General features: G+C 40.5%; 1 protein-coding gene across 2 annotated transcripts in view; it reads left to right on the top strand.

Moving 5' to 3' along the window:
* LOC126428145 (protein unc-45 homolog B) overlaps window positions 1–13,901 on the top strand; it is a 99,473-nt gene that overhangs the window by 24,683 nt on the left and 60,889 nt on the right. For both annotated transcript variants that reach the window (XM_050090054.1, XM_050090053.1), the window contains one exon: window positions 5,876–6,085. In XM_050090054.1, the coding sequence (XP_049946011.1) occupies window positions 5,876–6,085 (210 nt within the window). The remainder of the gene's footprint in view (window positions 1–5,875; window positions 6,086–13,901) is intronic.

Raw genomic sequence — 13,901 nt, 5'->3', positions numbered from 1 at the left:
CTATAATCTCCCTTCCTTTCCTTTTTCTCTCTGTGACTGTGTGGCAGCAAGCACATTCCCCTAATGTGGACAGCGGAAGATCCTCAGAAACCAGGACAATTACGAAGGGATGGATCGTGTTCTGTAGTTGCGGTGAAGACGAGCTGTCTAAGGGGTAAGGCCCTGAAATAAAATCTTGGCAGGTGTCCGAGCCATGAGGTGGCAGCCCCACCAGGACACTCGGTGGCTGTGGGCTGATAACCCGCATCACCAAAAACCACATATCTCAGAAACTAAAAGGAGAAACAGCTGGATGGATCTTAAGGATATGACCTTTGGCCTGAAAAGGTAAACCCGTATTGGTTTTTGGAATGTAAGGATGTTGAGGGAGGCAGGAAGGCTAAGACAGGTTGAAAAAGAGAAGGAGAACTGCTGACTAGATATATTAGGACTAAGCGAAATAAAGTGGCCAGAATCTGGGGAATTCCAAACACAAAATGGTGGAGTGCATCTGTATGTGGGTCAGACAGGTGAGGATGCAATGTGTAGGAATGGTGTAGGGTTCTTACTATCTAAAAGCAGCAAGCAAAGTTTACTGGAGTGGGAACCGGTCTCGGAATGGATAATAATCACACTCTTTAAAACAAAAGTGCAATATTTCACTGTAATTCAATGGTGTGCACGTACTGAAATAGCTAAGGCAGAATTAAAAGATGCATTTTCTACAGACCTTAACACTGTCTTTAGACAAACAAATTCTGGGGACATAAAAATTTTCATGGGTGACTTGAATGCAAAAGTTGGTTCAGAAAATGAAGGGCTTGAACATATCACGGGTGTGCATGGTATGGGGATCAGAAATGTAAATGGCAAACTGTAGACAGATACGTGCCCAGAACGTGACCTAGTCATTGGAGGCACGTTGTTTCCACATCGTAACTGCCATAAGATAATGTGGGTTTCTCCAGACCATGTTACTGAAAATCAAATAGACCACACAGCCGTAAGCTGCAAGTTTTGACACTCTCTATTAGATGTCAGAAGTAGAAGGGGAGCAGAGTTGGAAGTGAGCACCACCTAGTTTTTGCGGAATTCAGACTGAAGATACTGGCAAATAGAACTGAGTTCAATCACAGGAGCGAGAAAATAGATGTGGCAAGGTTAAAAGACCAACAGATCAAAGAAACATTTGCCCTTGAGCTACAAAACAGATTCCAGGTCCTCTCTGAAGAAAACTTTATGGAAGAGGGAAGTGAAACAGGTTGGCAAAACATCAAAGACAGTTATTTAGATGTGGGGAAAAAATCTTAGGATTTAAGGCTCATGAAAGGAAGGAATGGATCTCTGATGCTACACGGAATGAAATCAGCCACAGGAAAGAACTAAAACGTAAGTTAAATCTTTGTAAGACTAGAGTGTAGAAGAGCGAGGTGCATAAAGAATACACGGAGGCGAAAAAAAAAGTGAAGATATAGCTAAGTCGAGATAAAAGGAAATGGATAGGTGAGCAAGCAAAGTTATCAGAAGAGGCAGCAAGACCAAGAAATATGAAAGAGCTCTATAATATAATCAGATGGCTGTCAATGAAGAACTTAGATGTGAAGGACCTGTTAAGAACAAGGATGGGATGATGCTTACAACTCTACAGGCATACCTACAGAGATGGGAGGAGCACTTCAAGGAACTGTTAAATCATGGAGACAACCAAGAGGAACAGGTAAGAGATGTTCCAGAAGAATTTGAAGAAGACCGAGAGACAAATTTGCATTGCCCCACAGTGGATGAAATTAGGATTGCTTTGAAAACCCTAAAGAATGCAAAGGCTCCAGGCCTATGCAATATAGCCCCAGAGCTCTTAAAAGCTGATATTGAAAGTACTGTTAAAATGCTCCATCCCTTGCTGAAGCATATTTGGCATGAAGAGAAATCTCCAAAGGAGTGGAAAAATGGTTTGGTGGTAAAGCTCCCAAAAAAGGGAAATTTTTCAGACTTTAACAACTGGTGTGGTATTACATTGCTGTCAGTGCCCACTAAGGTCCTCATCAGAATTATTTTAAACAGAATTAAAGAGTCTCTCAAAAATAGACTGCATAAAGAACAGGCTGTTTTTAGGGGACAACGCACTTGTGTTGATCTTATTAACACTCTTAGGAACACTTTAGAGCAAAGCAAAGAACTCCAAGCAACTGTGTATCTGGCATTCATTGATTTTCAAAAGGCCTGCGATTCCGTGAAACATAAAGTGCTCAGGCAGGTGTCGCAGGAGTGTGGTGTACCACAGAAGATCTTAAACATCATAAAAGATCTGTACGATGGCTACAAATGTTGCATACTCCACAAGGGAAATATGACAGAGTTCACAAAAGTAAAAACTGGAGTCTGGCAGGGTTGCATTTTATCACCAACACTTTTCCTACTTGTTCTAGACTCAGTTACGAGAAGAGTCACAGTAGGCAGGAGACGAGAAATCCGATGGGGGATCGGTGAACATCTGGAGAATTTGGATTTTGCAGACGATATAGTTTTATTAGCTCAAAGGCTGACTTATATGCAAGCTAAATTAAACTTGTGAAAGAAGAAACAGAGACTGTTGGCCTCGAGATAAATATAGGCAAAACAAAGGAAATGAGAGTAAATTCAGGGAACATGGAGGTGCCACTATTAATAGGGGAGCAGCGGTTGGAGACTGTCAACTCATTCCTGTGTCTGGGTAGTATAATGGGGGAAGATGGTGGATCTGGAGATGATGTGAAAAACCACATTAAAAAGGCAAATGGTGCCTTCGTGCAGTTGTATCCAATATGGAAAAACAGAAATGTCAGGTACAAAACAAAAATTCGTATTTTTAATACAAATGTGAAGGCTGTCCTTCTTTACGCAAGTGAAAGCTGGAAAATGGATAAAGAGATATCATCCCAGTTACAAAGCTTCTCAAATAGATGACTCCGAAGCAACACGATTATCTGGTGGCCAGAAAAAAAAAAAAAAGAACGAGAAGCTCTGGCTAATAAGAAACCAGATAACTGTAGAAGACCAGATTTGAAAGAGAAAGTTGGGGGCGGTAGGGGCACACATTGAGAAAACGAGACGGAGCTATTGAGAAAAAAGCATCGGAACGGAATCCTCAGGGAATGAGGAAGAGAGGAAGATACAGGAGCACACGGAAGAGGACAGTGGCAAGGGAAGCAAAAAGAGTTGGCAAGACCTGGCCAGAATTGAGGCAAGAGGCCAATGACAGAGACAGATGGTGAGTATCCTGGATGCCCTATACCCCCTTAGGGGCCAAGGGAATTAAGTCAAGTCACAGCAGCTAAGTTGTAAGCATAAATGTGCCCATCTGCTTAATGACGAACTTTGTCACCACTGCCATTATTGTTTAACATTTTTCTTAGGAGCCGCACTTCATACGCTCACCGCACTTCATATGATCAGATCTGTCAAAGTATTATTTTTGGCTCAGTGAGAGAAAGAGAGACATGAAATAATGACTTTACTTCTTCAGTTGATGTTACAAACATATTAGAAGTCAGCTCAGGGAATTCCTGCACACTGTGTAAAATGTAAATTTAAAAGAAAGCTGAGTGCTACAGTTTCGCTTCATGCCTTCTACCACTGCTGCCAATCTTTATGATCTACAGTGTATGGTGCAAAGTATATACACGAGTAGCGTATGTAGTACCGTGTCGTGGTGTAACAAGTCACCTGCCAATAACAACTCACTTGCTGGAAATGGCTGTCATTTCTTTGATTCTGACTGAGCATATTCTTTGAGGCTCACTGTTTGAATGTAAAAGGTTGGCGTTCGATGTTGTTGCTGAATATAGTGCATATCAGAAATACATCCAAAAAGATGAGAATGAGTTATAAGTGGCACAAGAAGAAATTGTGGCTGCCCCCCTGTGTCACGTAATGGCTTGATCCCGAATACTTTTCATCGACTGTCCCGGTTTTCCGTTGCTGCCGCAACCTGTCAGTTGTTGTATTGTAATTGTAGGATGGAGTTAAACCTTGCAAGTTGTGCTGGCAATGCCGGTCATGGATTATGTCAGCATTTCCTCTCTCACGTCGGCCTAAAATATTCCCTTAACTCTGCCACCACCCGCAGCGTGAACTGTCTGTTTTTTGTACCACTTATAATTTGATCAGTCACATCAAATGGCAATAGGAAGAAAATGAGATGAAGTCGAGTGAGACATCAATTAAGAACATAGAATCGAGGTAAGCCTTACTAGGAATAAATGAAAAATCAGGAAATTTTTAACATTAATCTTACGGATTTTTCACAGAGCCCTCGAATTTATGGCATAGAATCGCGAAAAACATAAAATATTAGTTCCAGTGTACTATGTTTTATCATGTCTCATCTCGATTGCTGTGTGGCAAGGTGCTTCATTAATTCACAGGTTGTGCTGTATGGTTTAGTGACCTGCAATAGTGCACACGTGTGTTCGTGCCCACAATCCCAATTGTCCTCGCACCTTGATATGCCACAGTATGACCCTGTATAGACATGTAAATAAGCATCAACCTGTATTAACATGCAAAGGACTATAGCTAAACCATACATGGCGTGAGCAAAAAGTAAGGGAAATTTTTTAATTTTGTAGGATTTATACATCCGATTTAAAAAAAAATTTCTAGCTTTTTGATACCCATGTACCTGATATATGTTTGCATTTTCAGCTGTTTTCGAGTGCTCAGCGAATTTTTACATTAAAAAAAAGATGGATCAAAGTATCTGCATTAAATTTTGCTTGAAAAATTGAGTAAAGTTCAGCACCGCATTCAAAATGTCAGCTGTGGGCTTTTGGGGAATCTACTTCGAGTAAGACGAGAGTTTATGAGTGGTATAGATGTTTCAAAGAGTGTCGAGAAGACAATGACCATCCTGAAACACCCTAATGCATCAACTGCTGATGACAGTGTGGAAGAATTAAGAAAATGGCTCTGGAAAATTGCTGAATCGCCATCAGAGGCATTGCTGATGAGCTCAAAATTGTTGGATTTCAATGAAAGATGACGACACATAGATATCACTCAGGAATTGGTGAATGAAGTAGACAGTGATTCAGAAGTTTTTTAAAAAAAAGGTGACAAAATCTAGGGATACGGTTATGTCAAAACCGAGGCCCAATCATCCCAGTGGACACTGCCTCAAGAGCCAAAAAATATTTGACAAGTTCGAGCACGTGTGAGGGTTCTTCTCATTGTTTCCCTTGGTTACAGTGGAATAGGGCATCATGAGTTCTACATAGGGTCATATGGTCAATAAGTAATACTACCTGGAAGTTATGTCCCACTTGTGTGAGGCAGTCTGAAGAAAACGACCAAAACTGTGGCAGAACCACTTGTGGAAATTCATTCATGGTAATGCTACCACACATGCCTCATTGTTGTTTTTTTTCCCCAGCCGTTATGTTGCCTCAGCCACTACATTCACTGGACACAGCCCCCCCCCCTGTGACATCTTTCTATTCCCTGGACCGAAGAGTACCACTAAAGAATGCATTTTGCCAACACCAATGAGATAAAAACATAATCGCTGAAGGAGCTAAACACTGTGACAAAAATTGTGCTTTGAAGATTGAAAAATATACTGGCAGAAGTACAGAAGTATATTATAACTGATGGGGATTACTTTGAAGGGGACAGAGTTGATGTTGATCAATAAATAAAGATTCCTTAAGAAAAACAAAAATTCCCATTACTTTTTGATCATACGTTGTGTAGGTTGATTGTGGAGTAAGCAAAAGTCACATGCTACTGGAAATTACAGTAGCAGTTGGAGAATTCTGAAATATATTCTGTGTGTGTGTGTGTGTGTGTGTGTGTGTGTGTGTGTGTGTGTGTGTGTGTGTGATTTGTACAGTTTATTTGAATGTCTCCTCTGTGACAGGTCCATAACAGGGCAAGCCCGGGATGCGACGATAGAGCTGCTGACGCGGAATGTCGACTACCGGGCACTTGACTGGGCGGAGAGGCTGGTGTCCATCAAGGGCCTGCAGCGGCTGCTCGAGGTGGCGTCTGAGGTGCCCGAGTGTAAGTACGAGTCGGCCATGGACATCACGCCCAACACCCGCACCGTCGTCTCCGTCTGCCTCGCCAAGTGAGTGCACCGCGAGTTCCGTGAGACAGTTGTTTCGACAGAACGTATCTAGAATATCACTCTTTCGTAAATGTAACATACCATAAACTTACATGCTTGAATAATTATCTCTTATCAGTTTGAATTTATTATTATTTTTAACATTGCTTTAGTCATTTTTTGTAAGAAATTTTAATACTGCACAAATAAATTCTTACTTTTCTAACAGACAGCAGAGTGTGTAAGTAATAAATTGTGTCCTGAGCTGAACTCGGAAAGGAGGAATAAAAACTATTATGTCCTGCTAGGTTCATTGGTATGTCAGTGTTGGCTTTGCCTGATTTTCTTGTTCCCAAATGGGATTTAGCATTATGGACCATAATATACAGGGTGACAATTATTGAACTATATGATTAAAAATTTGAATTAGTTACAAACTATGGCGTGCACATACTTTATTCAACATGTAAACTTCACTACAGACATCCGGATTTAGGTTATGACGTGTTATATATGCCTGCCGTCATCGGCAATGGTGTAGCGCAGACGAACAGCAACATTCTGTGTGACCTGCTGAAGTGTGAAAACGTGAATGCTGTTGATAACCCCCCCGAATGGCTGTCTTCAGCTCAGCAATGGTTTTATGGTTATTGCTGTAGGCTTTGTCTTTAATATACGACAAGGAGTCGCATCCCCAAAGTGCTCCTCCAGAACATCAAACACTCCCCTGCTTCAATTGGGTCGAATTCCGTCTCGCATGAACTACAGTCAGTCGAAATCGGGGTCACTTTGAATAGTGGCTATGAAATCATTTTCCAAAACCTTCACGAGCAGTTCGGTAGTCATTGTGCCGTCGAGGAATATCACACCAATTATTACGTAACTGGACATTGCACACTGACGTGCACTCTCAGTCCCCCAAATGCGCCAATTTTGCTTATTGACAAACCCGTCCAAATGAAACTAGGCTTCATCATGTGTGCACATCCCGTCGTACCCCACGGCCGACGGTGCAGTTTGAACATCCTAACGCAAATTATTCAGAAATTATGGCGATTTTATTTCTCATATAGTTCAATAGTTGTCACCCTGTATGTTCCACACAAGAGGCATACTACCTGAAGGGAACACAGTGACTGTGTTGTAAACAGAATTTTTTTAATTGAATGATTCATTCTCAGGCCATAGGAAAGGTACTGTGATCAGTAGGTAGTAAGTCACCATCAGATCTACTTCTACAAATACATCCAAATTCTGCAAACCACTGTGAAGTGTGTGGAAGAGGGTACATCCCATTGTACCAGTTACTAGGACTTTTTTTTTCATTCCATATCAGATATGGAACATAGAAATAATGATTGTTTAAATATCTCTCTGCATGCAGTAATTTTTATAGTCTCATCCTCACAATCCCATTGTAAGCGATACATAGGGGACTGCATTTTATTCCTAGAGTCCTGATTTAAAGCCGGATTGTGAAACATTGTTAGTAGACTTTCTCATGATAGTTTATGTCTGTTTTCAAGAGACTACCAGTTCAATTTCTTTAGCATCTCTGAGGCACTCTCCTAATGGTCAGACGAAAGTATGATCACTGTGCTCCCCTTCTCTGTGTACTTACAGTATCAGCTGTTAGTCCTGTTTGATATGGGTCCCACACTCTCAAGCAATATTCTAGAGTGGGACACACGAGTGATATGTAAGCAGTCTCCTTTGTAGACTGATTGCACTTCTCCAAATTCTACCAATAAACCGAAGTCTACCCCTGCTTTATCCATGACTGAACCTATGTGATTGTCCCATTTCATATCTTTCATATCGCTACAGAGTGTTACACCTAGTTATTTGTATGAGTTGGCTGATTCCAGCAGTGACTCATTGATCTTATGGTCATAGAATACTATGTTTTTTCATTTTGTGAAATGCACAGTTTTACATTTCTGAACATTTAAAGCAAGTTGCCAGTCTGTGCACCACTTTGAAATCTCGTCAAGATCTGACTGGATATTTATGCGGCTTCTTTCAGACAGTACTTCACGTGTATCTCAACAATATAGGGAAAAGATAGATTTTACTTATGATAAAGATGACATGTTAAGTTGCAGTTGGGTTCAATTAAAAGACACTTACACATTAGCTTTCGGTTTCGACCAAAGCCTTCGTCAGGTGCCTCGGCTTCCGTTACAGCTGTACTGGTCACCAAATAGTGGTGCCTGTGCTGAGAGACAGCATTCTGGCCAACGTGAAATACTTATAATCCAACATTTCAAAAACATTAGGTGAAAAAATTTGATTTTTGCATATCTTACAGTCTGATATCTTCACTCGTTTAAGGACTGAATTTCTTTTCATTATCCATCATACTTACTGCACTGCATCAAATTAAGTATATTACATACTATAAGATGCACCTTAATTTTTAAGAATCTTTTTAAAAATAATGTTTTTACCATTTTTATTATTAGATTGCACAGGCAGAGTAAAAAAAATTCTTAGTTTATAAAACTGAACTGACCTTTAAAATCCCTGAAAATTGTCATATGAATGTTCTTCTTCTCTCTACTCCTCCTCTTGCTCCTTTTCATCATCATCTTTGTCCTCCTCATTTATAAGATGGTCTGCAATGCCATTGAAAGCATTATGCTGCACTTCTCGAAACATTTAACAATAATGTTTTCTCTCACGCTAGCACACAACTACTTTTAACTTCTGAGACACTTGTTTAATTGTACGTCATTTTAAAGCTCCCTTTGGCACGAATTCGTGTTGTGTTTCATTCATCATCGATTTGTTCCATTCGTCTCTCATATACACTTTAAATGGTTTATTTATCAGAGCATTGAGAGGTTGCAATTATGAAGTCAGTCTCGGAATAACAGCAAGCTCTGTATTTCCCCTGTCTTAGTTTATCTTTCACAGAATTCTTCAAATGACTACAAAACTGATATAGCTCAAGAAGAGAACACTTCTTCAATACAGCACCTTTCCTTCTCTCTCACACTCTGTTAATCCATAATCTCATATCAGTCTTGTCCACCGAACCCTTATCTTGTACATGAACAACAACAGCAGGCTGTATTTCAGAAGGTTTTGTCATTGTTTTGTGCTTGGAAATAACCTTTGGATTAACCTTAGTACAACGAGCACAACGTGAAAGGACAACAGTGTAGTGCACTCTTTCATGTCCACTTGTCTTTATAGTTACAGTTTTAGCGCCTTTCGTGGCAATAGTTCCTTTACTCGGCACAACAAATGTCTGAGGAGTCCCGTCCGTATTCGCTACTCGACATAGTTCCACATCGGTTTTCAATGTTGAATAACAAAGTGGCATTTTCTGAGACATTTTGGTTTCGGTTGGCATGCTACATCCACGATGCTTCATAAACATGTAGCACCAACCAACTCTGCCCTTAAAATCTGTTAAGTTCAACTGTAGTGAAAGCTGCTCTGTTTGCATGTTCCTCTGCATATGCCATTACTTTCAGTTTATAGCCTGCATCATACGAATAACTTTTCTTTTTTCCATTACAAAAGTAGCTACTAACAAAAATATTGTTTTGTTACCAATAATGCAAATCACTTTCAGTTCGAGTTCACTGGCACTGTAGATTGCAATGAGGCAACACAGTCTAGACAGTGTTTGGGATTTGTGATGGCGGGGTAGGAGGGAGACAGTGTTATCGAGCTTGTGAATCCCCGCAACTCACGTTCGTCGCATTGGTGCACTGTTGCTGCCAGTTGAATCCGATTCGAATATATAGCCATTTTTAAGACTCGTGGGTATTTTAACTCAAACACCGGACATTTTTATATTAATTTTGAGTATAAAACTCACTCGAGTTTTGGAGGCAATTTTTCGAAGAAAAAAGTGCATCTTATAGCCCGTAAAATACGGTTGAAATTTTGAAGAGTTCACAGTGGTGGAAACACATTCTGCATTAAGATTTCTCATTTCGTTCTCGAGTGACTGGGTTCCATATTAGAAGCACAGTAACGTGAGATGCACCCGTTCGTGTCCTCGTGCACTGTGAATTGTGGTCGTAACAATTGTCATATGTAGAGATATTAAAAAGAGGTTTCTCGCAAATGATAACACGCAATGAGACACGTATGTTGTATGATAATTGTAACATTTCTGTAGTAAGTACTAAGTGCTGTGTGAGGTGGTGTAAAGAGTGATACCATCAGGCAGTGGATAACTCGAAACGAGTGCTTCGGAGTAACGAATCGTGCTGTACCTCGTGAAATTCTGTGGAAGGATGTGGGTTTGGCAAATGTCTGTCCTCGCGTGTATTGCCGACAGTGGAGGATGGAGGAGGTGGCACAATGGAATTGAAGTGTTTTTTGTGGTTAGGATGTGGAACCGTGTTGCACTTTAGAAAACTTTTGATCCGGTAGGATACGAACACCTTTTGCACAATTGTGTACTGTGTACAGTAGAGCAAAAGTTTGGAGATGATGACTGTGTGAATCAGCTCAGCAGTGCAGCCCGTCATAAAGCAGCATCTGTGAGACAGTGATCTGAGGACAGTAACACTCCTGAAGTGGACTGGCCTTTCCAGAGACCCAACCAGAGCCAAAAGGAACACATTCGAGACGAATTAGAATTTTGACTTCGCTCCAGACTCTAGTGTCCGACATTATTACCTTTCCTGCTTTTGCCTCTTGAGGAAGAATGGCCTGCACTCCTCCAAAGACATTCAGACACCTCACTGAAAGTGTCCCCAGTAAAGTTCAAGTCCTCATAAAAGCGAAAGGTGGACAGCCCACATCCCTCATTAATATCCACTAACAGGTGTCCAGATACTTTACTACATCTACGAGGGATTTTCGGTAAGTAATGCGACACACCTTTCTTCTGAAAGCAGGTCCGTTTTATTCCAGATTCCAATAAAGCCTATTATTCCCACTCATTGGGCTACAAAACCCTATTTTCTCAACACACTCTCTGTTCAGTGTTACTTCCTTACTAGGAGGGCCCGTATACCCGCACGGTACCGCTCTACTGGTCGATGTGAGGACCGACACCTTGTTGCATCGGTAACCTCCCCATCATATGTGTGTTGCTTCCCGTGAAGGGCATCCTTCACTGGCCCAAACAGATGGAAATAGGAAGATGTGAGATGTGGGCTGGGAGTGGACGAGGAAGAACAGTCCAGTAAAGTTTTGTGAGCACAGACTCGTGTGAGGCCTTGCATTGTCACGGAGAAGGAGAAGGAGGAATCGCCTCATTAGCGAAACAATGGCAAGAGACTGCTATTTGTTGTTACAAACACTGTTGCTTTCTTTGATAATGATCAACAAGAACCAAATAATAGACTGCGTATGATAGATGGTGTTCTGAACAAGAGTTTAGCGAAAATTTTTCTCCGTTTGAAAATCTTTGCAGATGCCTCTTTTAGTACATTACATTCTGCACCGAAATTAGAGTCATCTTAGATTTAAAAATCTAGTCAATTGCTGTGCTTCATTTCTGACTATATCACTATTAGGCATAAGAATAATACGAATATAATCATGACATGATATGTGTATTGTTCCACGTTTGCTGTTGTCTCCCTCTAGTTTCGTAGTTTATTAGGCAGACAGGATTTAAATGAGATAGCTGCAAACACGAAAGAATACATGACAAAATATTTATATTCATATTATTCTTATGGTGAAGAGAATACTGCATGTGATTCACAATTCATAAAAGTTCCTGTTAGCAACCATCTCTTCTCACAGGTAGGAAAAAATTCAGAACGTAGAGTTTCCCATATTGACAAACATCCCAAACAGTCTTGCCAGTCAGATTTTCGTAGTACACTGAAATGCTGCTACATTCGAAGATGAACAATACGAAATTTATATTTCCTTCATTGGATAATGTATGAAAATGTAGTGTGGTCGAAACTCGGGGCGGAGAAAAAAGCTCGTCTTCCACTTTTTTTTTTTTTTTTTTTTTTTTTTTTTTTTTTTTTTTTTTTTTTTTTTTACTGGCACAGAGGTTTTGGCGCCAGTATTTGTCTTTGTGCCTGCAAAGCATGCCTGTGTAGCGTTACATATATTCGACCGCAGAAGTTAGTTGTGGCAGCACCTACCAACATTTTTCAGAACTTCTGCTTACTCTGCACTCGATTCTAAACCACAGGCGGTTTTTTGGATTACAAAAACAGGAAAAAAGTGCGGCTTGGATTTGAGTAAATACGGTATAGAGGCTGAAGCAGGAATATTCTACAATGTTCCACAACAAATTCTGAGAGGGTTCCCTGGACTGTTATTATTCGCTCCCATTCCTGTTCCACTCATAAATAGAGCAAGGAAAAAATGGCTGTCTCTATGCTTCTGTTAGAGCCCGAATTTCTTGTGTCTTTTGTGGCCCTTATGCAAATGGATGTTGCCGGCAGTAGAATGGTTCTGCATCAGCTTAAATATCACTTCTCTAAATTTTCTCAGTACTTTTCTTTAAGAAGAATGTCACTTTCCCTGCAGGGATTTCCATTCGATTTCCTGAAGCATTGCCATACCAATTGTGTGTGTTCGAAATTACCTATAACGAATCTAGTAACCTGCCTCTGAATTGCTCGAATGCCTTCCTTTAGTCCGACCTGGTACAGATCCCAAACACTCGAATTGCTCGAATGTCTTCCTTTAGTCTGACCTGGTACAGATCCCAAACACTTGAGCAGTACTCGAGAGTAGGTCACACTAGCATCCAAGCTAGGGCACCTCTGGTCAGACAGTGTAAGTACGATCAGACATAATACATTGTCAAATCTTACGTGGAGTCAAAACAATCCATGTAAGATATGACAACATATTTTCTCCAATCGTATGTGTAGCTTTTAATTATTTTGCGATGTGGTGTTCTACATAATTTCCTCACACCCTCAGATCCTTAGAACATTTTTTATTTTTAAATTATCATGTGACAGTCTCTGTGTTTCGAAAGATTCTTTGAGAATGGCCATATGATAGAAACTGCCCAATAGCAAAAAGTAAAATGTAATATAAAATACAATGTAACTGTTGTATTGAAGCTAGGATTAATTTTATAACAATTAGTTTGCCCGTGTACTTCTCACGTCAGTGTTCCAAGTAAAATGTAATATAAAATACAGTGTAACTGTTGTATTGAAGCTAGGATTAATTTTATAACAATTAGTTTGACCGTGTACTTCACACGTCAGTGTTCCAGACTTTGACACTATAGCTCCTCCTTTAACTCCAAGAAATATGTTACGTCAGTTACTCTACATTTTAGGAATAATTTACACGCTATTTGTTACTTAACTTGCGACATATTTTTGTTCACTTTGAATAAGTGGGCATCACATACTAATCGAACATGTTAATACTAATGTACGTGAGATCAGTATTTAACTCAAAACCTTATCTCAGTTCCGAGACAATATAAGAGTCATTATAAGGATACTTAAGGAAATCTGAGCATCTCCAGCACGGGATGGTCATCCACAGAGTACTAGCTTCCACAGCCGATCAGGTGTTACCTCTCACTCCATTACCACGATTGCTGGCCCGTGCTGAAGATTAGCATCATTTGTGAGACCTGAGTTTCTCCTGGCGTATACAACTTTCAAATAACTTCCGGTAATTCAGCCAGGTAACACTTTCAGCGACAGCCGATATTTCGGCGGGAGAACACCCCGCCATTTTCAAGGCAAACTGCAACGGACAGGCGGCGTACATGCAAATTTAATACCTCGGTTCTCCGACAGAAGCAGGAAAGATAACACACACACACACACACACACACACACTGAACACTAGTGCCACCAAAGATGACCAAAGTCAGAGCTATCGATAGTGAGACTATGAATTCGCAGGTGAGGCA

The sequence above is a fragment of the Schistocerca serialis genome, chromosome 12 (assembly GCF_023864345.2).
Source record: "Schistocerca serialis cubense isolate TAMUIC-IGC-003099 chromosome 12, iqSchSeri2.2, whole genome shotgun sequence".
In the NCBI taxonomy this organism is placed as follows: domain Eukaryota; kingdom Metazoa; phylum Arthropoda; class Insecta; order Orthoptera; family Acrididae; genus Schistocerca; species Schistocerca serialis.
Note: the sequence above shows the minus strand (reverse complement) of the source record. Positions and strands in the feature narration are given on the sequence as shown.